This window comes from Ruditapes philippinarum, unplaced genomic scaffold (assembly GCF_026571515.1).
Source record: "Ruditapes philippinarum isolate M1 unplaced genomic scaffold, ASM2657151v2 ctg7141_1_1_1_1, whole genome shotgun sequence".
In the NCBI taxonomy this organism is placed as follows: Eukaryota; Metazoa; Mollusca; class Bivalvia; order Venerida; family Veneridae; genus Ruditapes; species Ruditapes philippinarum.
Genome location: NW_026866040.1, coordinates 113,237 through 137,807, shown reverse-complemented (window position 1 = coordinate 137,807; position 24,571 = coordinate 113,237). Strand labels below are relative to the sequence as shown.

The window sequence follows — 24,571 nt, the reverse complement described above, 5'->3', positions numbered from 1 at the left end:
CATTATGCTATTTACATCCTTTTCAATTAACGACATAAAAACTATATAAGTTTTATGATTCTATAAAATGTATTATCAAAATATTGCAGCTGTGTATTTGATTCTGAATAATTATCAACTATTAAAGATGATATTGCTTCAACCTTTACATTTTCACAGACAAAGAGACTACCTATGATTAAGAAATATTATTCTCCTAGTGATATAGTAATAATGCTTTAATCGCTTCTTATATAAACGTGCACATGGCATTTGTATAGACTGTGGTAATCTTTCATTTTCGATTAATAAATTGTCTGCACACGATTTTTATGAATTTTAAAGTGAAAAGGAAATTACAAATTTTAATTTCCTATTCTAGTTTTATGACAAGTTAACCATAATTATCATTTTATAAATGTTATCTCGTGAGAGTTGTTACCTATCATTTATTAATATTTTATATGTATTGTCTCTATATATTTATAAATGATGTTTGCACTTTGACAAAGTTGAAACAAAACCATGCTCTGTTTAAAGGACGTTTCCATAACTGGTAGAAAATTGCTCGGATAATATAACAGTCTTAGAAAGTGTTTTATTATTTCTTACATCAAAACGGAATATTGCAATGACAACTTCAAAACAAATATATCGTTTTTATTCAACCTTTGAAATAAACATTCATCGTGAAATATTCATGTTGGTTGTCAGAATACAGTGTGATTTAAACGATTTGAGAAATGCGAAAGTGTAAATATCTTAATTGCATTAATATCATACACTGGCTGATTTTCAGACAACAAATATGAAAATGAATATACGATGAAAGCAAATTAAAAAAAATAAAAATAAAAAAATAACAAAATGTGACAATGCTATTATTTTTATCAGAATGACAATCGTATATAAAGTATGTTTCGCTGAAATTTGAAAGCGTGATTAATTAAAATTTTTCATGCGAACTAATGTGTATGACTTCTAACAGTGTGGACTTCCCATTACTACATCAAATACAGATATTTATTGGATCATTGGTTGACGGATATTAGATAAAGCTTTTTACGCTGCATTTGTGAGGCGTAGGTTGAATCTACAATGGAATAGGAGATATGTTCCTGATTTTATATTATAGGATATCTTCAGTGAAGTAAACATAATTTGGAATTATTATTATATTGAATGTATTATTTTATTTTATCACAAGAAACATAGATAATGTCTAAGTATATACACTTAGTTTATATAAAAGTGACATTATGCTCATTTTACAATATAAAGTTGTTCTATATATTTCAAAAGATTAACTGTCATAATGGTGATTGACTAACTGCGGATATAAAAATGTTAAGGATGAAATATCAATGTGCCTAAAATATAACACGGTTGCCCCACTTTTTTAACTCGTATAAATTGAACGTTCCGGGTAAAGTACGATGGTTATTTACACACATAGCATACAAAAACAAACCAAAAAAAAAACAGACACACAACATATTGAATTAATTCTCCTATTTTTGTGCTCTCAGTCCGATACCTTACAAATTATTAAATTGATTCATATTGTACATGTATTTTTCAGTGAAACAAACTGCAAAAGTGTCTTGAACACAGGAGATGTACTAAGAAGCATAGCTTGTATGGCTTCTCTCTCGGTATAAGAATTCTACCATTGGAATGTTAAGATGAGTTACATTGCGAAAGATTCGTTGGTTCATAGAGCGAGCAAAAATTATACAGCGTGTATCAATGTGTAATTTCGTTTTCTACAAATGCTTATTTTTGGAACATTGTGTATATAATCGTGTTGTTAATGCTGATACAATCTTATGAACTTGAAACAGGACTATTGGGAGTTCTTGATAAATTGTTTAAAACAACAAAAAACATCAGTACATTTGGATTAAGCTAGTATCAACACAAATGGAAAACATAACGGAACAAACAGAAGATGACAAATTAGAATACTACGGAGATGAAATTTCACCATCATTCTATTATTTTGCAAAGTATACAACAATCTACTTGCAACCAGTAATATTTACAGTTGGGTTGCTGGGAAATTTAATGTCATTTTGTGTCTTCCTATCAAAGTCTATGAGGAAAATATCATCTAATCTTTACCTTGCAGGTAAGTGGTTTCTATATCTATTTCGCTCTGAATTAAACATTTACATTTTCTTATTTATACAATATATCTTTACAATATCTGCCTTTAGGAAATTCCTTCTAGTAATATTAAATTGGTGCATTCATACTATTTTATAACAGTGACTCAAATAATATAGATAAATACAGAATCCCTAAAGAAAGCCCAACACGGCAAAATTGAAAATGTTGCAGGCTCGGTTTGATTGAGCCTGTTCATGGACGATACTGGAAAGTGCAAGTTACCGTCCACGCCCCCTAGCACCGGCTTAAGCAGATTTCAACATTTAAACATGAAATAGTAAAATTTTGAATTTAGAAACATCTAGGCAAATGTTTCAAATGACAATTAAGACAAAATATTTTGCATTTATTCCGATATAAAATCAGGTTTTTAAATTTTAGAATTTAAATAATTTTAAGTGTAAGTTAAAGGCTTATTATTCCCCAAACATATTTCTATTTTTACTTCTTGAAAGCTCCTTTTTTGTGATTGTGTTTCAAAAACGTTACTCATTGGCAATAATTTGAACCATATCTTGCTCCAATTGCTTTTTGGTAATTAATATAGTCATAATGATTCAGTGTTTTGTATGGAAGTCAAAATATTACATTGTTAACATTTTGTTATTGTTTTTATTGTCTCTATTGTTTTAGGTAAAAACATCTTATGTGCATTAAAGCCATTGTTTTAAGAGTAAAAAGTCATGTAACATTTTACTCTTTTTTAGACATTATGTGCCTTTAAGAGTGTAATTTTTATATTTATAATATATTATAGATTTTTCTACTTTTGATTTTTTCTTTTGATCCGTGTATTGAACGTAAATGACATTGAATGCTTGTAAATTAATAAAATGTATAACTTCATAATTATTATAATTGTATTCACTCATGCGAATGTATTTTGACAATGATACATAAAAGCAACAGTTTTTAGAATGAACATCTTGTACATAAATATAAAACATTCTGTTGCCCTGTTCATCATATCAGTACAAAACCAGTTGTCTCGATTCTAAGCTTCCGATGATTGTCAATTTGTTGTCAGAGCAATCACAAAGCCATTTTGGGAAAATATCTTTCTTGATTGTAGACATATATTGTAAAATGGGATGGTGGATTTTGACGACTTTACAGACTTCCGCAATAACAACGTTATTTTATTTTAACTTTATATGAGTTGACTTTCTCACACCGATTGCTAGATAACTGTGAGATTCTGCAGCGAAAATTAATTCACAACATCTAATTTATCATAGACGTTTATCAATACTTTTTATTCAACACATATCAATTTGTAACAACCCGACAACTTCACAAAATAACAAAATATTTTAATATGTTATTTTACATGGCGATAACATTTCTTAATCAGGCAGTTCAATAAAAGGTGTTATGTTGGAAAAATATGACAATTTAGACATTACCATTCTATCTAAAATAAAGCATTTTGTAAAAGATGGATTATACACATAATAATACAATATTTATTCAACCATATTCCATATTCCTGTAATATTCTTTATAATCATACCGCTTGTAATCAATCAACCTTATATGGATTAATGTCTCAGAATGATTTTTCTTCTTTCTTTTTTTTTTGGGTGGTAGTTTTATAGTTTCCAAACAGTTACTTACTGGCCAATATCATGAACCCTCTTTTACTTCTGTTGCCTTTTCGGGCAATTTGTACAGTTATAGTGATTTAATATTGTTGTCATGTTAGCATTTTTGCTACTGTTATGACAAATGATTTCCCATTAACACTGCATATTTAGGTAAGAATCATCTTACATGCTCTAAAACATCATTTAGACATTATAACAATTCATTCATATTTGCCCTGTAGGAATAATGTGCTTTTTGATAAAACAATATACTATCTACTCAACTTAACACACCTATATATGTACATGATGCGCATTATCTATAGCAACACGAAGTAGATATTTACAGTTTTATACCATTACGTCACGATATTTGTTCGTACAAGCCCCTAGGCTTCCCTAGAAACTTTTTTAATTTACAGATATTTATTCCATTCTGCAAAAAAATAACAAAAATGACTAATATTTGCTTTCAAAATGACACTTAACAGACATACGAACTATAAATTGTGTATATACTTGAAATATTTATGTTGAACCAAAACCATTTCAAACTATGTTTAGGAACTTAAGAATACTAGCTAATCGTCCTTTCAATTTAAAATCAAAGTAAAAATATATTGTTTATACATGGAAGTAAATTTGCTAAGATTTGCCGATTTTTCTTGAATATATTTAAAGTTAAAATCATAAATCAAACAAGTGATTCTCACATAGTATTTCTTCAGAGTATCAGATAGTTTGTTTTAATTTCATTTTTGTAGTTTTTACTGTAATATATATTGACATGTATCTAACGATCTAAAAGGGAAAATCACGTGATACTTTATTAGTATGTTATATAAATATCAATAAATTTTAATTTTTTAAATTTTAGCATTTTCTACAAAGTAGTTAAAAGGCTCTAAAACTTAACATTTAACATTTTCTGATATTATAATATAATCAATGTGAGCTTCATGTAACATATGTCACAGTTAATGTTATTTGAAACTTAAATGTCAAGCAAGGAACAGTCTGCTGTAGCTTTGAAAAAAAATAAAGTAGCTTTATTAACATCATTCTGCAAACATGATTAATGTTCTTGGTTTCATTTTTATATCCCTTCAGGTAAAGATAAATGTGTTTTATAAAACTGTTTTGTAAACTGTTACTCGAATAATAAAATCTGTTTCCGTAACGATTAACCTATTTTAAACATGACGGAACATTTGTATTAATATACACGATGCATAGTATATGTGTGTGTTTACACATGTGTGCTGACATAATTGATTTGTTCTTTTATAAATGAATCATATATAATGGTTTTTAAATGTATTTTAAGATTCTTTATTCCAGAACTTATATCTCCTAAAGCATTTTCTCACACACAGTAACATGTTGACAAAGTATGCATTCTAACGTCAGAAAATAAAACAATAGAACTTTTGATTCAGTGAATCATAATTTTGTTATTAGAATAATTGATCTTACAGTCCTAGTCCATTAATGGTAATGAGCTTTTTCTGGTATAAATTCTCATCTAAAATCGAATAAACAAATCTGTAGGCAGTTAGGAGTGAAACAACTCTGTTGTTTTCATAGTATTATCATAATCAGGAAGGTTGTTATGACACTTCATATTATATGTGGGACAATATACTCAAAATGAAATGAAATGCATTAGTATGTCACTCTGTAAACAGTATAAAGAAATTCTGCATTATATCCAGCTTTTAGAAAGTATTTATTCTTTTAAAACAAATTTACATTTCTATGGTAAGACATAACGATAGTAAGTGTTTTGGGGCTTTTCGTACTTATTATTTGTGAGTAATGACAGATAAAAAAAATAAGTGTGGATCGACAAACAATGGAGGTGAACAAAAATCTAGGAGTGATAGTAGAACCTATGAAAATGTAAGTAAGTGTACGTAAAGAAGACTTATTCAATTATTATATGATGAATAAAAACATTGAATTAATTATAAATTGAAATTTAGAAGGAATACTTATAAATAAGTGAGATGATAGTGATGAATACCCCCAAATGCCCCCAAATCAAACAGGTTGTACAAGCTTACAATTATTCCATGACATAAGTATATGTGAAGTATATTAATTGAACCATGATTTTTATGGAGTGAAAACCGTACTTTTTCGTTTAAACTGTAACTTGCAATGAACACATATCGCAACTTGCCTGTTTGAAATGCCTAAACACTTTATATACAGATAGAACATAAATTTTATGAAACCATTTTGTATCAGATTTATGACAGTTTGTAAAACCATTTAGGGGAATAAAATAAATTCAGCTAAAAAGTACTTTAAAACTAAAACTTTGTTGTTATAGGGTTAGTTAAGTTACCTTTATGAACAAATGAGTTTCGCCCAAAGTTTTATAACTCACGCATTTCTTTACTTTTTGGATCATGCACTGTTTTTCATTGAACGACAATGAATATTCCATGATAACTGTCACATAAACACATCTTCGAAGTTTTTTAATTCATTATTTTACCATATCACGATGATTGATGAATTCTGCTTATTAATAAACTAGTGCTAGGCTACGAAGACGGTAGCTTGTACTTTCCAGTACCGTCCATGAACAGGGACAATCAAACCCAACCTGCAATTCTTTCTAATTTAACCTTCAGGACGTTCTTAAGGAATTCTTACTTTATGCAACTATTGTATTGTTTGTTACATGATGTTTTGTACAAGTCTGTAGTAAATTTCCTGTTCTAATAATTAAAAATATCCCCCCGCGGGATCAGCAATGCGAAGAAAAAACAAAAGGCGGATAGAAAAATGAAATTTTCAAATAAGGACCAGAGGTTATGAAGCATTTTATCGCAGACAATACGTCAACAGAAATACTGTTAAGCAAGCAGGGTATCTCATGGGTGTTTTAAAAGTGTTCAAGTAGGAAACTGGAACCACTCAACAATAAAAAAGATCAAATAGAAGAAATTTCAATATCGGAATCACAACAAAAATATCAAGCCTATTTCAGCGCACTATTTTATCAAAGACAATATTGCTGAAACGCTCCGGTTACATCAGTAGGGTACCGTTTAATTGGATCACGAGCTAGCATAAATTTTTACATCGCTTTGGCTGCTTTATTTCAACAGCCACGTAAACAGAAAGTACAAACATACATTAAGAGCCAATAAGACATGGCGGAAACCTAATTCACCAATTCGACCAGTACACTCGTATCAAACCAGCACACCCGTCTAGTCTGACCATTGCTGTTCACTTTTTGGTCAGTACATATTTGAAATTGTCCCTAAAAGTGATTTATGTTTTGTCTACATTGATTGAAAAATGTGGCAGTCCATAGAAATATTTACGTCGTAAAGGTAAAACCGCACCCACCACGGTGCAATTGAAAACGTGGCGAGTCAGTTTGATTTTTGAAGCCTCTTTGTGGACGATAATTCACATAGCATCTTTTTGTTAACCGCTTTTAAATTGCTAGATATAAACATTATTTTTAATCTATACATTTTGTAATGTTTATTTGACCATTTGCGAAAAAAAAACACTTCTTTATGTTTATCACATACAATGTGTTTCATTAGCGTTTAAGAATGAATAAAATGGAAGCTGATTGTCACCTGGTAAAATGATCGCTATAAAAATGTAATTGCTTTTTCTTGTTTCTGCATAGTTGAAATGGTTACAATCAGGTTACAATGAGATTAATCCGGCAACAAATTAACACAATATAAATTTATGGACCACGAGTGAGGAAATCAAAATCTGATAAGCTCTGTGCGATAGATAGGCAGGATGCTCTGTAACAAGATAAAGATGAGAAAGCTTGTATAGGTTTTATTTTTATTCCTGCAACGAATGTCCTATGATAGACGCGCAGTTATAACACGCGCAGACATTGTAAAGTAAATTGTTTATCAATTCTGTAAAATAACAGTTAAATAACAGTTTGTGTTTAAATCATTGATGTAATTGTTGTAATTGCAATACTTAAACAGGAGATGGATACTTATTAATAAGTTTAATATATCGCAGTTTTATTTCATTTTAGGACAATCTATGAAATAATATAATTTAACAAATTGATATAGAAAAAAATGGAAAACTTAACTGATGAACCGGTTGATGATTACAATGAATATTACGACGGGGATGAAATATCCGAGCATTTCTATTATTTTGCAAGATATACAACAATCTACCTGCAGCCTGTGATTTTTACGGTAGGGTTGCTAGGAAATTTGATGTCATTTTGTGTATTTCTATCAAAATCTTTGAGGAAAATATCATCAAATCTCTATCTTGCAGGTAAGACACATCCTTGTGGCTGTTCTCCATTTAGTTTTTGCTAAATACGGTACTTGTTAAGATTATCGGTTGACAAAACATTAAATATAATGCTTAAGTCTTTTGCAAGCATAACCATTTTAATTTAAAGAAACGAGTTATTCATCAATATAATCATTTTTTGTTGTTTTTTATTTGTAATAGGGGGGTCGGACTATTTTATTTATGTTACTTGAGTAAACACGTTACTATCGTATACCATTTTGTTTGTTCTTCTTGAAATAATTTAAATACATTATGCATTGTACTAGTAACTCCTAAAAGTGTATGTTTTATTTTCTTTTTGTGTATCAGTGACACACAGAATATGTCAACTTTTAGGCTGTCGCGGCCCGACAAACATAAACACATTTATATCGGTTTGTTCCGATCTGTTTCTGTTTAAACGGTTGAAAAAAAATACGAATGCCATTTTAGCAAATATAACTCCTAAAAATGTATGTTTCTTTTTGGGGAACCGGTGACACACAGAATATGTCAACTTTTATGCTTTCGCGGCCCGACAAAAATAAACACATTTACATCGGTTTGTTCCGATCCGTTTCTGTTTAAACGGTTGAAAAAAAATACGAATGCCATATAAGCAAATATCAATTTTTCCCCTGAGAGGCAACAACACTCTGTCTTTTCTCGTTGTATTAAATTGTCGTGTGATAAAATTATTAAGACAAAGCTTCGCCTTTAAGCAAGTGCCATGACATAATTTACTTATTCGTGACAATACAAGTAATAGGAAATATTGATCTAATTGATCTAATTCAGGATAGACTTTGAGAACGTAAAGCAAGTAAGACTACAAGTTATAGAAAGATGAAATCACTTGATAAATACATCCCTTCCCGAACTGATTTGGACTATGCTTGTGTCCTTTCGTTTCTTTTAAAAGAATTGTTACTATCATATTTTAAGATTAAAAAATAAATTTTCTGCTAAAGGAATTTGTAACAATGTCTACATTATTTATTAATCTTTTTTGTAGTAACCTTAATCTTTAGGCCATTGATGTTCCCTGCAATAACACAAACTATTTTTGAAGTGTCTTATACAAAACGTATGTAACAATTAAGTTATAACAAGTTGCATCCATAAATGTTTAGACACAGTTTATTCAATCCTTATATGTGATAGTACAATTACATTACTGTTAAGTCATTAATATATGACAAAAATTCAATAACAGTAGTACAAATTATAGTAACTTCATAATATATGTTACATATACAAACATATAAAAGTGGCATACAAAAATCATGGATCGAATCGCACGGTTTGAATTTAATTTGTTTTAATTTGCAGTACATGAGAGATTAAATATTACATTTTATTACATGCTTTTCGGTGGTTTATAGAAATATATCAGTGATATAAAACTGGTAATTTCACTGTTTGAAACAGTGAAATTACCACTTTGATAATTTCACTGTTTTAAATTTAAGCCCCTTACGTTGTTTCAGTGAAATACCAGCGTGCACAGTACTGGGTACCAACTTAATGACGTGACGTTGTAAATGACGTCACGTTGTATTATTATTTGCCGCGCTTTTCATTAAGTATTAGGTTAAATGTCTTTTTAAAACGTTTCTTTGCATGTAATAAAAAGAAAATTTGTTTAGTTTAGTGTAAGATTGAAATATATTTCACCTTGTGAACACCAAAAGTTCATATTTCACTCGTGGCTGCGCCACTCGTGAAATATACCTTTTGGTGCTCACTCGGTGAAATATATTCCGATCTTACACTGAACAAAACAGATATCCTCTATTTAATTTGAATATTTGTATGAGAATTTCTCAATTTAAAAAGCTTTCACAATTAAAATGGAAAGTCTATATAGAAGAGATTTAATTTCGTTTTTAACAAGCTTATGGATTTAAACAAACTTTGTCTTAATGTGTATATTTCTGATATATATTATTTCCTTAAAATTTTATAAACGTCCTATACAAGTTCAGAATAATATCTGATATTATCATTGGCAATTCTAAAATAAAATGAAAAAGATAGTTTTGCCATTCTAAAATAGCATTTTAAGGATAGTTCTAAAATAAAATGTACATGGTAGTTCTTTAACTGTGTAGTTAAATTGCTGAGATATGTACGTTTTTGTTTAGCCATACTTCCTCCCAAAAACATTTTACACTCCGTTAGATCACATTACAATTTTTACGGAACAGATTATTTTGCATAAGAACTGACTGAGTTTATTTTACAAAGAACAGGGTAATATATAGTTTGTTCAAAATAACGAGACTACCAAAAGTGTTAAGAATCGTTTAAGGTAAGTTTACTCATGTACATGGAAAAAAAACACACCAAAAAATCCGAACTTATAAGGTACCCACGTTTTATGAGATCACAGATGTGTTCAATTGATATGATATTTATAAATTTAATATATTTTGCATGTTTTTTTTAAAGTATTTACAAACATAATTGCATGCCGACTGCCTAGATGTTGGTGTTCGAAAATGAGTTCTCTTACCGAAACACGACATGCTCATTTACAATGTTCCATTTTTCAAGATAAAATTCCCAATAATTATTCTGTAATAACATAATTACATAAGAAAGGTTACTTTTATTTTTTCCTGATTTTCGGTGTTTTTCAGTGTAAAATTTCTCACTGTACGTGTTGCAAATCCGTGGATTTATTACCAACAAAAATTGTAACTTTAAATTTTCTTTACAAATTGCTTTTTGATTAAAATTGCTAATTGTTTTTAAAAAATTCATTTTTGTTTTAAGAAAAAGGCATTCAATATATAAAAAGTAAACTGGTTACATTCAGAGTAAAATTGAACTGTAAGTTAAGGAAATTTTTGAGAAGATAAAAAAAATGTTCTTTTTGTTTGTGAGGTTTAAATTTGGGTTCAAATCCCTAAACTTTAGCTCGATATTGTTGTTGTAACTTTGGCCCATCCACTTTGTATATTTACATTAATTTATTTGTGTTTAATTGTGTATTATATTGAAACTAAACTTTAACACGCACAATTAATGTGGTGATATGGGTTATGAATCACTATTAGGTCCATCTCTAGTTCTCACAGTTGAAACAAGGCCGATTAACAAAGTTTTTAACAGTGTTTTACATTTTTGTCTTTTTCATCATAGCTGTTTGTGTTAAACTTGTTTGTTAGTTTTATACTATCCATTACTTTTTAATTACTATTTGCAATATTTCATATGTGATTATAATAATAATAATACTGCCAACAACAGCAGTATACATACAGAAACATATACATATACGTAATGGATTACAGCTATATTACAGTCTTAGGATAATAGTTATATGAAGTTACAATTTGGTGAGAAGACATACATGTGTATATATTAAGTTAACATATTAAGTATCATTAATAGATCAAATAGAATGTTAACACCTTTCATAATAACCTGGACAAAGCGAAACGAAAGACTATCGAAAGACACGAAATATATACAGGTTATATACAGGTTCTAACATATGTGATTATTTAATAATAATGCCAATATTGCATAATTATGATAACAAAATTAATAAAATCAAACGTTCAAAATAAACAAGTAGATCTAATAGAACGACCTAAATATATACTGTAAAAAAGGTTCCCTACTTTGAATACCATCAATATCAATAACTCGAATAATTGAATTGAACTTTATTGTTTACAAAATGTTTATTTACCAGACATGATTGTGTCATTTTTGTACAAACATTGATAACATTTATAAATGTAAAACATGTGCAATTTATCAAGTTTTACTTCGACCGACCATCTGTTCAAAGATACTTCTTGTCGAATAATGCCAAATATAGAAACTTAAGACAAACATTTCTAAGGCTAAATCATTGATTTTTGCACTAGTTTTCCCATTGAAATAGGCCGCTGGGCTCATTTATTTATTCCGCATGAACTGCCATTAAATGGTTTTGGAGACGAGGCGTATTCTTTACTATTAAGAGTGTCTTTCGTTCTGGGCAAAAATTGTCAAAAAGATTCCATTTAAGGCTTAGTATTTTAAAATTTAAAGCTCTGCTGTCATGTTCGTCTAGAACTACTTTTAAATTAAAAAAAATCTTGCGTATTTTGTTAAACACTTGATTGAACATTTCAGAAGGTAACAGAAAGTTTGCGTGTAAATTAAATCCGTTATATAATTATCAATAGTAAACACGTGTAGCTCGATCTATCGCTTTATATGTTATTATTTTTCTGTTTTTTTTATGAAATAACAATGCGACTAAAACGTGAATATGTTTAGCAGGGTCAGGGTTAAACTGCACTTATAATTATATGACTGAAGCCACGCTGTAATACCTATTTACTAAGAAAACGATATTTTCGTGCATAGTAATATATTTGTTTCCTTATGCTTTAAAAAATGATAAAAAACACTATTTACTGCAATACCCATATGGCAAAAATAACATTCAAGATTAATTGCATTACATAATGTCACTGTCAGTTGTTAATACCTATTTGATTTTGTTTACTATATTAATTTTGTTCACATGTTATTAAGTTATGCTTGCGTATTTTAAACTCTCTTATTTATAATAAAGTAAATGTTCTGTTCCATTCTGTTAAACGAACAATATACGTGTAACAGTTTGTTTACTTGATTTTTTTTAGTAAATATGCCTAGAATTGACAAAAGGAAGTTTTATCTCGACTGCTTTATTAGGACAAAAAATGATATAGCATATTTTAACTACTAGTTAACATACTATACATGTGTTGTAGAATATTTCATCACGCATTGCCTATAACAATCACAGTAGGAGGATTTTAACAGTGCAATAACATGCGATATGCAACCAATTAAGGCAGGGAGACGAACATGCAATCATTACGTCATACAGACTATCATGTTGATTTGTATGAGATAATGGTATTATCAAATACCTTCACCGACAAACTTATATGATTTGAAGCGTTTTGTCACAAAGGAGGTCACAAATACAGTGCTATCAAGATAATTTTTTATCAATTTTCACAAAAATAATGCTGTATCTTTTTTAAAAATAGGATTGAGTGAAAGATCTGATATCTTGCACACAAATAATTTGTCAAGACCTACATCAAATGGAACATTAATCCAACAAATTATATCAACTCCCGCCATGTCAAAAATCCTCTTCTTTTTAAATAATATTGATACGCTTAGCCCAGCTTATTTACGTTGATTTTCGCATATCTTTGCACAAATAAACCAAATATTTCACAATTGATTTCTTATAAACAAAATATATTAACACAGCACAGTGGTTCTAATTTCCAAACGGTTAACATATTGTAGAATATATTTTAGGAAGCATGTTAATCTCGTTACCGCTAACAACAGAAAAGGAGTGACAATTTCACGGAGTAGCTTACATTTTCAAAAGATATATGATATTAATATAAAATGTCAAACTTAGCAAAAAAGAGGACGATTCAGAGTTTGTTTTGTGCAAGGTTGAAGGCAGATTTTAAATCAATTTGTCTGTTTCTCGCAGGTAAACGCTTTTTTAAATGTGACCGTAAGCGCAAAATAGAATGTATCGCATGGTAAATAATATAAAGTACATTGTGTTTAAAAACTTCATGGGAAGGCATGAATCATGCTATTACATTGTTAAATTAAATAAGTAGCATCTGTGTTAACTCGACATCAAGCGACATGTTAAACGTAAACTGCCCTGGAATGTTATCTAGAACAGTTTTATGCATACAGTAATCACTAATCACACATATGTTTCTGTAACATAATGCTCTGTCTGTAATTGATTGAATATGATGTATATTTTTGTTCTGTCTTAGTTTCTAACCAATGAAATTCCTAAGATAAGAAATGATTTGTGTCCTTGGACCAATGTGTCCTTGGACCAAGGTCTTATTATATATCAATATAATAATAAATATGTGTATAACACTATACTCTTATAGCTCTATAACTAAATCTAGGTGCTCACATAAACTATTTTATTCAACACATTTTATAGATGCAGCGTTAAACATTACTAATTCAATATCATCTTCTATATAGTTCATAAACTGTACACTAAATATAATCTTTAAAAGAATTCCACTGAGACGTTGACGCATTTAAACAAAATACTTTTTACATAGACACATGTAAGCTGGGGCATATAAAATAGAAAGATGTTTAAATTTTAAAACAAAATTGATCGTAAATTTGAGCCATTCCTAGCCCAATTTGAGTGGAAAACATTGCAACGCTTTTCCATGCAATTTTAGGTAATTTTTCACAATTCGTATAATCATTCTGAAAAAAAAAACGTAGTGAGCGAATGATCTGAAATTTGGGTTCATTGGTCTAGACCTACATCAAATGAAACATTATTCTCGTAAAGATATTTTCTGTCCCTTTATATAAAGGAACCTGAGTGGAATCCCTTTAATTGAGTGTCGTACAGTGAGTTTCAATACGTTATAGCTTGTGATGATAAGAAAAATGAAAATGATCCCATGCAAAACTGTTCTGTGATCATGGCTTACAGTCGTCATCAAATAAAAACATAATGTGTTAATGCCACAGAATTTTGTATACTCTTTTCTACGTCCTGAATAGTGTAATTTGGTAATACTGTAAAAATCAGTCATCATGCACGTGATCATTTCGAGAATTATATATATATAGGGAACTATGATGAATTGTAATTCATGGTAAATCATATAAACAGTTAAAAAACGATACTAGATCTTCATGCAAGGGAAACAAATGCAAATCAAAGAGAAATTAACCTGCTTAATGTGTTAAAATTGTTTTCCAATCTACAATATGTTTTTACGAGTTTTTTGGGGGTTTTGTTGGGCACATATTTTTTTTATTTTATTTTATTTAATTTCAGCCACATTGCCGATATCCAATATTACCACAAATGTGTGCCGTTTAAACAAATGTGTATTTAAAATATGTAATTTATTAGATGGAAAAGAAACAATTAAGAATTATTGTTCCATGAATAATATGGTATAAATGAGCGTGAGAAAATATTTCTCGACTTTTGAGATGATTAAATCTCAATAGCTCGTTTATAATAGTTAACTGCATTTAAACAGTTTCACAATCGTGATGTCTTCCCATTTTGGAGGATTTACGCGTCCCTCTCCTGGTAATTGTTAGTCGTAATCGGGGGTCTGTTTTGTAATGGAACAAGGCTAACTGAAAGAAGCATAACTTGTAAAAGCATTACTGCATTAGTGTTGTATCCATGGACTTTCCCATATGACAGTTATGATTGTCTACTGGGTACAGATGCAATAAATACTGGATATGTTTCCCGTCAACAGATGACAATGAGAATTGTACATTTTACAGTATTATGGACTTACTGTGATTCGTTCTAAATTGCTCTAGAGTTATTGGTTGTGGAAAATTAACTGCGCGATAGACGGTAAAATATTACAGAAAGGGAAATCGTTTTTGATATACAGGCAGAAACTTTGTTTAATATATAGTCATTGTGAAAGGATTTTCTAACGAAAGGATATTGTTAATAATCTAATTCCGGTTGAAAAATTCGTTGTAAAGAACACTGATTCTTAGTGGCATAATTAATCATTTTTTATTCCAAAGAAGAGTTAATATTGAGTTAGAGAATATATTTAAAAAAAATCAGAAAAAAAAAATCAAAAAAAAAAATAAAAAAATAAAAATACTGTTTTGTCTCTAAAGACAGAGTGCCTTTTTGATACATCCCCTACGGATAAAGAACGTATGGGAATTGATGACAGAAGCATTATTTTGACGAACTACATCTAGTAATTTAAAAATTTTAACAACAAACAAACGCAAAAAGTAACGAAGAAATAACATGTGAAAAAGATAAACCATTAAAAGATAAAAATTACGAAACTGGATTTACTTGTTATGCCATTGAAATGTTATAACTTTGAACACTTCACACATATTGATAGTATTAAAGAGAAGAAGAAAAGTGCGATGAAATGAAGGTTTAGTGATTCATTTATCTTTAATTACAGTGATTTAGACTTGCGGACTGAGAAATTAAATCTATTTGAATTAACATTTGTATCTTAAAGCTTTAAAACAATGAATAACTTTACAGTTAAGAATGATTTTAGTGATCAAGATATACCATCATCGTTTTTTAATGTTATAAAGTTTACAACATTGTACATACAACCTGTTATTTTCACGATGGGGCTTATTGGGAATTTCATATCAGTTTGTGTGTTTCTGTCTCAGACAATGCGGAAAATATCTTCAAACTTATACTTAGCAGGTAAGATAAGACATACAGTGTATTTGTAGTACTGTATTCTTAACACAATATCTTAATATATACAAACACATTTTCAGAGTGAGATGTAAATAAGAAATGAAAAGGGCTATGTTGGAGGCCATGTTGATATGAAAATTGTAGAGTGTAAAATTATAGAGAAAAAAATCAGAATAAAAATTATCTTGACAAGCACCATGGGATAAATTAAATCCTCCCTACTTATATGTTTCATTGTTGTCTAGTTTCTAACATGTTGCTGATTTGTATAATGCGCAATTAGTTGTCTGTCATTTCAATACTTTTCAAATGACTTTATGACATTTTATACAGGAAATAAATTCCAACTAAGCTGTTTGCTTTTTCATATCATTAATTAGATCTAAGACTGTTTAAATGAGATATATCGTTATATGGATAATTTATATAGTTATGGAATCCATGTTTAATGATTTGGATATAATATTAAAAGACAATACGCTGGAGTTATTTTCCTGTAAAAGAAACTATATGCGCCGCTTTGTTACAAGACCACAGCTGCTATAATTGCAGAATTAGATTGATTTTGAAAGGGTTCATTATAAAGCCAATAATACCAATAGTTGTAATTATGCAATAATGTATAAATGACAGTGATATCAAGCATTAACATATGGTGTTAACATTTAAAACAGTGCTGATATTGTTTAAGATTTAAAAGGTGTTAAGCTGTAAGACAATACGCGAGAGTTACTTTCCTGCAAAAGAAATTATATGCGCCGCTTTGTTACAAGACCACGGCTGCATTGATTGCAGAATTAGATTGATTCTGAAATGGTTCGTTATAAAGCTAATTCTATCAATAGCTGTAACTATGCAATAATGTATAAATAAGAGTGATACCAAACGTTAACATATGGTGTTAACGTTTTAAACAGTGCTGATATTGTTTAAAATTTACAGTTGGTAAGCTTTAATTACGACACACAAGAATAAGATGTATACGAGCTTCACACAATACAACGTTGTATGCATAATTCTTTGGAATTATAATATCTGGGTATATTGTTTTAGCAAAAGTGTGTGTGCAATTCAACGCATATGGTTCATAGCGGAAAGAAAACTAAATAAAATGTTCCTTATCAAATTTATGTTGTTGTTTTCCAATGTATATAGCAATATAACCGCCTCCGTGGTCGAGGGGTTAGAGTCGATGACTTCTAATCCAGTTACCTCTCTGGCGTGGGTTCGATCCCCGGTAGATGCTTTGGTAGTTTAGCGCGGAGGAAGGTGGTCTAGTACTGGTGTAACTCTCCAGGAACGATGGTTAGGAAACTACCCGCCTATATGACTGAAATACTGTTGAAAAAAGGCGTAAAATGATAAACAAAGAAACAAACAAACATATAGCAATACTATCACGCATGCGCCACCTGCTGTGTTGGATATATACAGACACACAAAATGTCCTTCCAAACTAGTTTGATTTTCATTCAAGATAAGTCGATAATATACCAATTACACAATCCACATACAAATTAACAGATCATTACCATCATTTGTGTTGTGTAATTTATAAGTGTGATATAACAATGTAAATCACAGATAATGATAAATAATTGACGGATAATAGAGTGTTAATAACTGTATGCATGCACTTGCTAATGTCATATTCTCATAGAGTTGATACTACTTAGTTACGTGATTCAAACAGTCTTTGTTCGTCAAACACTTTGATACAAAGAATATATTCATTTTAAAATTTTAAAACGTAACACTCACCTTAATTTAATAATCTGATTGCATTGAACATACAATACATGTTCATAGCATCTACAATACATTATATAAGCAGAAAACATGGAATTTCCAAAGAGCAATTCGATGAGAAACATGCATACAACTGAGTGTTCATAATAATTAAACTTGCATGAAAGTCTGTTAAAACATTTTTATATATAACTAAATTTGCAAATTTAAATTTATAAATTGACAATTACATAATAATTTGACAAATAAATTTCTGAGACATAATGAGCCTTTAAGAGTCTAAACAAGAGCACCAAAGTCAGAACATCTTAGTATTTAAGTTGATGTTATCATGCTTACGTCTAACGTTGGTTGAGTCAAAATATGTCCTAAGAAAAGCCCAAACTAAACACAAACGATAGCAACGTGGCGTAAGCTTAAAAATTTCGGAAAAAAACGTTGCATTTATTATCTAGAAAGCAATTAACAAATCTACTCAAACAGAGATGTTTAAAGGCCCATTGTGATTGAGAAATGTTTTAATTTTTATTTCTCAAAAACTATTTTTTCATAGTTTCAAAAAGTTGCCCATTGGCCAATTACCTGAACAATCTCTTTCTATCGTTGTTCCTTAGCAACTAGATATTAATAGTGATTGAGTATTTTGTATGTTATTCAGAATACTACTTTGTTTATGTATTATGACAAATAATTTCAAATTTAGAGGTACTTTCATCAGGTAACAACCGTCTAAAATGGTTTTAAATCATTATTTAAACGGTATACAACACATGTTTTCCTTTTCTGAAGAGGTAAATATTAAATCGTTTCTGAAGTATAAAGTGCCTTTAAATGAAAGGAAGGTTATCGGGAAGATTCCCTAAAAGAGACAGTGTTTATATAAGAATATAATATTAGAACTCCCTAATATTAGAAATCACGACAAAGTGTATGTAATAAATAGCAGCCTCTTAGGAGAACCATAATTCATTTATAGATATACTTAAACACCGTTTGTCAAAATATAATGGATACTTACATTTAGTTGATGTTTTTTCTTTCGAAAGTACATAGTTCTTGTTCATATCCCCTCAATATCTTTGAATGTTTAATGCTTTACTTGAACATCAGGCAAATACCACATTTGTTCTTAATGGTGGATATATATTTTTTTTCTGAAACACTTGCGCCAAACCATTATCGTGACCCTAAAAGAAAACTTCAATACTTTGTTATGATCTACGTTTTATTTTAGGAAGGTATAATGCACATAAGGGCATTGTGTTTTAAATTGTAAACGGCCAGGTTAAACAGTTCAATAAAACACGGACGACGGAGTCAAAAAAAAAGTCTATATAGTTTTGTTTCCAATTCATTGTAAAAATTCCGCTACATTTTATATATTTTATCACATAAAACATTTTAAAAAGTAACTTTTATAGAGATAACACTTTGAAATAATATCAAATGGTTATTTTCTCGACAAATAATGTTACCTTTATGATTTGATTAACTTTTATATAAATTTCATTATTCTGATTTCGTTACATTAAATGAGAATAAATGATATAAGAAACACCCTACTTTACAATTTAAAGCATGTAATGCCTTTCTTATAAGTATACAGTAATTAACCATTTTCTTAATGTCTTAAGACTGTTTTATTAAAAAAGAAAAAAAAATAGCTGACACGTGACTTTATTATATCCGGGAATTGAATCAAAATGCAATTGTTAACTCATTATTATATATATTTTTTTCAGCTTTGTCAGGAAGTAGTTATGGGTTTAACTTGGTTCTTCTCTTCCAATGGCTCGAGATGGTTAAGGTTCCAATATTTCACATGCAGGGATTCTGTCAATCGATTGTCTACTTTAGCTACGTATTCAGGTAAATGTTCAGTTCATTTCAGTTGAAAGGTCAAACCTTCACGAATACCCTTTTGTGAACATATACTTCTCATTTCTACTCTTTGTAATATTAAAAAAAGATAAATAAATAAAATATAAATTGAGGATGTTATATGGCGCTTTATAATTATACCAATTGTATATAATTGCTTAAAAAGCATCAGGGGAAAATATAAGTAATTTCATGAAAATTGGCCAAATTCAATTGTAGCTATTAAGGAATCGTTAAGACAAATTATTTATCTAGACATAACTATTTTGTATAACATTTTTGTCATAATATATTACTTTTATGCTCTTTTTATCGACAAGACTACTAAACAATTCGGTTACAGTACATAGTACTTCAGAAATTATATATAAGACAGATAATACAAAAATGTATATATGCCGAGAAATATTTCATAAGATGATAAATGATGATATTGAAGATTGATTGAGTAAAATTATAAAACAAAACTTTATGCAATAGGATGAATTTATTTATTTACATAAATTCATGTTCAAAATAATTGTACACATATGCCTGACGAGGTAACTTTTTTCTTGAACATTCACATTACTTCTACAAAGGCAAAATCAATAGGCGATATTTTTGTATTAATTAACCGATGGAAGACGGGAATCAATTAGAGATTTAACTAGAAAATGCAATCAATTATATTTCGCTTCATTTGATAAATTTATTGGCTATCCTTGTTAGTTTTAAAATGAGCATCGACAATGGTGGAACAAACCGCAGTGATATAGGGTGTAGCTTTTAAATACAATTGTATCATAGTTTGGAGACCTTTCTGTTGAAAATGTGTCAGGGTTAAATCGTATACATATACATGCACTGTGCGTTAACTGGAGTGCGGGTATTAGTTACCCGCACTCCAGAGCATGCCCATTGATTGGCTCATTTTTGCTTGACAACAGGGAACGTGCTTTTATGTTTGACTATGATACAAAAGAGAAAGAACACCAAAACACTCGGCAATCTGATTAATACTCGGGGGATACGCCCCCTCGTACAAATAAGATAGCCTCGTGTTTCGGTGTTCTTTCTATTACATATACTGCGCAATTGAAATTAGAGCAAATTTCACAAGAGTATACTTATTTATAGTCTCAATAACTTAATCACGACTGACACAATAGCAAGTTATAACATGACATTGTAGTTATTTGAAATGAGAAACTTATTTATCCAGCGCATGAATACTTAACTTGAATTCGATATGCTTTGTTGTGTTTTAATGTTTTTTGTATTCACAATTAATACTTAACATGGTAAATGTATACTTCTGGGGATGAAAATATAAACATAAGCACGTTTCAGCGCCCCCCCCCCATCCATTTACCTCTACAATAGTTAAAAAAGGGTTTGTTATTAATAATTCATTTTAAAAAGAACGATAAAATAGATAAATACAGAATCCCTAAAGAAAGCCCAACACGGCAAAATTGAAAATGTTGCAGGCTCGGTTTGATTGAGCCTGTTCATGGACGGTACTGGAAAGTGCAAGTTACCGTCCACGCCCCCTAGCACCGGCTTAATCAGAATTCAACATTTAAACATGAAATAGTACAATTTTGAATTTAGAAACATCCTCAGATGTGTTCATACGGCGGTTATCTACGGTTGTCTACTTTATGTTACTTCAAATATAAATAAATACAACGGTGACTCTAAATAGTTGAAAATTGAGTCCGCACAAGCCGGTACTTTTGACGTGAGGAATATTGCACAATTTCCCCTCATATTCAGACACAATCAAACCGAGTCTGTTATTTTTATGTAATTTAATTGTGGTAACTGCTTTCGATGGATCACATTTTATTCAGATTTTTTCTTTTCTTTTTTTTTCAGTTTCCTGTCCGTATGGCTGATCGTGTGCATCACAGTAGAAAACTACATTGTCACTTTTCATCTTTCAAAAGCTGTCGTATACTGTACAGTATTCCGTGCTAAAATAGTAATTGGTCTGTTAGTTTTATATTCCGTTTTATTATACAGTGGCCAATTTTGGACAACAGGAATCGTAACATTTTCAGACAATTACACTGTGTGTACAGAGCTGCCCGAGTATTCTCAATTAAATCGTATTTACTCTTTCTGGGACACCATTACCACATTAGTTTTGCCTATTATCATCACAACGACGTTGATTGTGGCGATACTCTCACAGAATCTTTGTAATGCGAAAAAAATCGATAGGCAAAATAGTTCAATTTACAGGCGCCTGTCGAAGAAACAGAAGAGCCTTGTCCGTATAACAAGAGTGCTTCTAGCAATTTCACTGACATTTGTATTATTGAGTGGACCGTCGTATATCAATAAATTAAGACATTTGATATTAACGGAGGTAGAGGAAAGCGTCCCTACACACTTACAGACCGGATATTACAGCAAACTTTCCAACTTGTGTACTACTTAAGCTCGTGTCTGAATATCATTTATTATTTAGTATGGTCACATAACTTCCGAAAAGAAACAAAACGGATGCTGTGTCTTAAGCCAAACTCTTCTAATCGTAGTTATCGGGGAATTGAATTAAGAAGCTGTACAGCTGAACAAAGGAATGGGAACAAACACGGAAAGATGATAGAAAAGTCTACAAACCATACAGAAAAAATAACAATGTTATAATAATGTATATATTATATTGTGTATTGACTCGTTTTATAGTACTGGTTTCATTGCAAAAGCCTTTTGTTAATTGTATTTAGGTGTCAAACACTGTCGAACTGCACATTACCATATTTGGTAATAATAGGTTTAGTCTAATATATATGTTTCATTGATGTTGGTATTGGAATAAGAAATGGAATTAAAAATCAAATTGAACTATGAAATGATTTCTTAAAATATACACAAAGAATGATTTTATTTAAATAAATGTACATTGGAATATTGTATTAAGTATACAAAGAAATATTAAGTAATATATGCTTCACAATTAAATTAGGTCAATACATGCCATAAATGTTCTTAATATAATATTTATTGGCTAAGGGTAATTTCATAGTGACTGTCTTATTTGTATCAACTTATAAATGTAAACATTTTAACTAAGTTCAATATAACAAGAATTGCTCTTTGCATTTGGCCTGTATGTAAATATCTTCAATTGACATGTCCATTTGTGTTTTCAGTCTGAACAGAATCACTATTAATCAAAGGGATGTTTTAATATAAATAAACTGAAAAGCGAACAGTGCAGTCAATGATCAGACGACATCAATGTGCCGGCTGATATTATATTTTCTGGTCTTTCGGGATCATTGATTACAGCACTTTTAGATTTTGAAAATTGAGTACCGCTCCAGCCGGTGCTCGGGTGGGGGCGTGAGGAATGTTGCAGTTTTTTAGTATCCCTCATTTACAGGCTCAGCCAAACCTAGTCTGAATTGTTCATGTAATTTTGTTGTGATGAATGTTTTCCGAGAAATAACACTATTTCCAGATTTTGTCAGTCAACACTCGTCGCATGAGTATGATAAATAGAGCAGTCTTAGGGTTAAACAAGACGAAAAGACTTGCCATACTGCCGTAGTTTGTTACTCTTTAAATGAATAATCGTTGTAAAATAGGTTTTATTGAATAAAATGTCATACTCTTGGAATATTGTATTTTTTTCCAACGATGTGGGTTAAGTGAGGAACCAGGAAGGGCAGACACTAGATAGCTTTGATATTTTTTTCTTTTCACCTAGATATTACGGAGATGAACCCTTCCGATGCCAATATTGTATCATATACAATGTAACTTCTTAATTCCGAATCTTCTAAAATCCGGAAACTTCTGAAATCCGAAATTTCTGTTTACTATATACTTCTTAATTCCGAATTCTAAATAATCAGTACTGTTTTGAGTCTTTACATGTGTCTTATATCAAAATGTTAAACAACCAAAGAATCTAGCAATTATTTTCGTTAAGAAATGTAAAGTCATGATAGTATAGGAAAACACTTTTTCTAAAATGTCACAATACGACCGTCTTCATAAGACTGATATTACGAAGTAACTAACATAATATCATTTGAACTCTGTGTGCTAATTGTACAATATTTTTAATTTATATTGACAGACAACTTACAACATCAGGTTGGTTTAAATGTAAGGAAATAATAGAAAATTTTCTCGGGTAATACGTTTCCATTAAAATATATAATCCCGAATAGACGTTGTATTTTATGTAAACGAGCTTTCAGCTACATACCAAAGATTTTTAAAGAAAAGTAATAATTTACATGCTTTGTGCGATTAATGACTTTTTTTTTAGTATTTATCATCATATTTCTACTGCGTTACTAAAGAAATTAGCGCTATTGTGCATATTTTAATTTCAGTTTGCTAATCAACATACATTGTTAGCGCCATTTGTAATAAATAAATCAAATGATCATCTTTTGCACTGTGCATATATAAAATATGATAAACAAGATCAACAAGGACAGGCGGCGTTAAATGAACGCAACCCCAACACGACCCAGTAACAAGAACCAGCGGCAAGGAGCCCAGTAGGACAGGGCACAAGGCAGAGCACGGACAGAACAATTTCCCAAATGATACTTAAAAAGAAATAATAGTAACAGACAAGGACGTTAAAAAACAACAAATTTATTGGTTT

The 24,571-nt window shown here is 30.1% G+C and overlaps 1 protein-coding gene across 3 annotated transcripts; it reads left to right on the top strand.

Annotated features, from left to right (window-relative positions):
- Positions 1-1,562: 1,562 nt before the first annotated feature.
- Positions 1,563-22,520, top strand: LOC132731093 (somatostatin receptor type 4-like). 3 transcript variants are annotated; one of them, XM_060717207.1, is made up of 3 exons: positions 1,563-2,110; positions 19,806-19,932; positions 21,808-22,520. In XM_060717207.1, exons 1-3 carry the CDS (start codon positions 1,903-1,905, stop codon positions 22,373-22,375), a joined length of 903 nt encoding a protein of 300 aa, XP_060573190.1. In that variant the 5' UTR covers positions 1,563-1,902; the 3' UTR covers positions 22,376-22,520. The 3 variants fall into 3 exon arrangements, with proteins under 3 accessions (XP_060573190.1, XP_060573189.1, XP_060573191.1); XM_060717206.1 differs by lacking the exon at positions 1,563-2,110 and adding an exon at positions 7,515-8,039; XM_060717208.1 differs by lacking the exon at positions 1,563-2,110 and adding an exon at positions 14,960-16,317.
- The last annotated feature ends 2,051 nt before the right edge of the window (positions 22,521-24,571 follow it).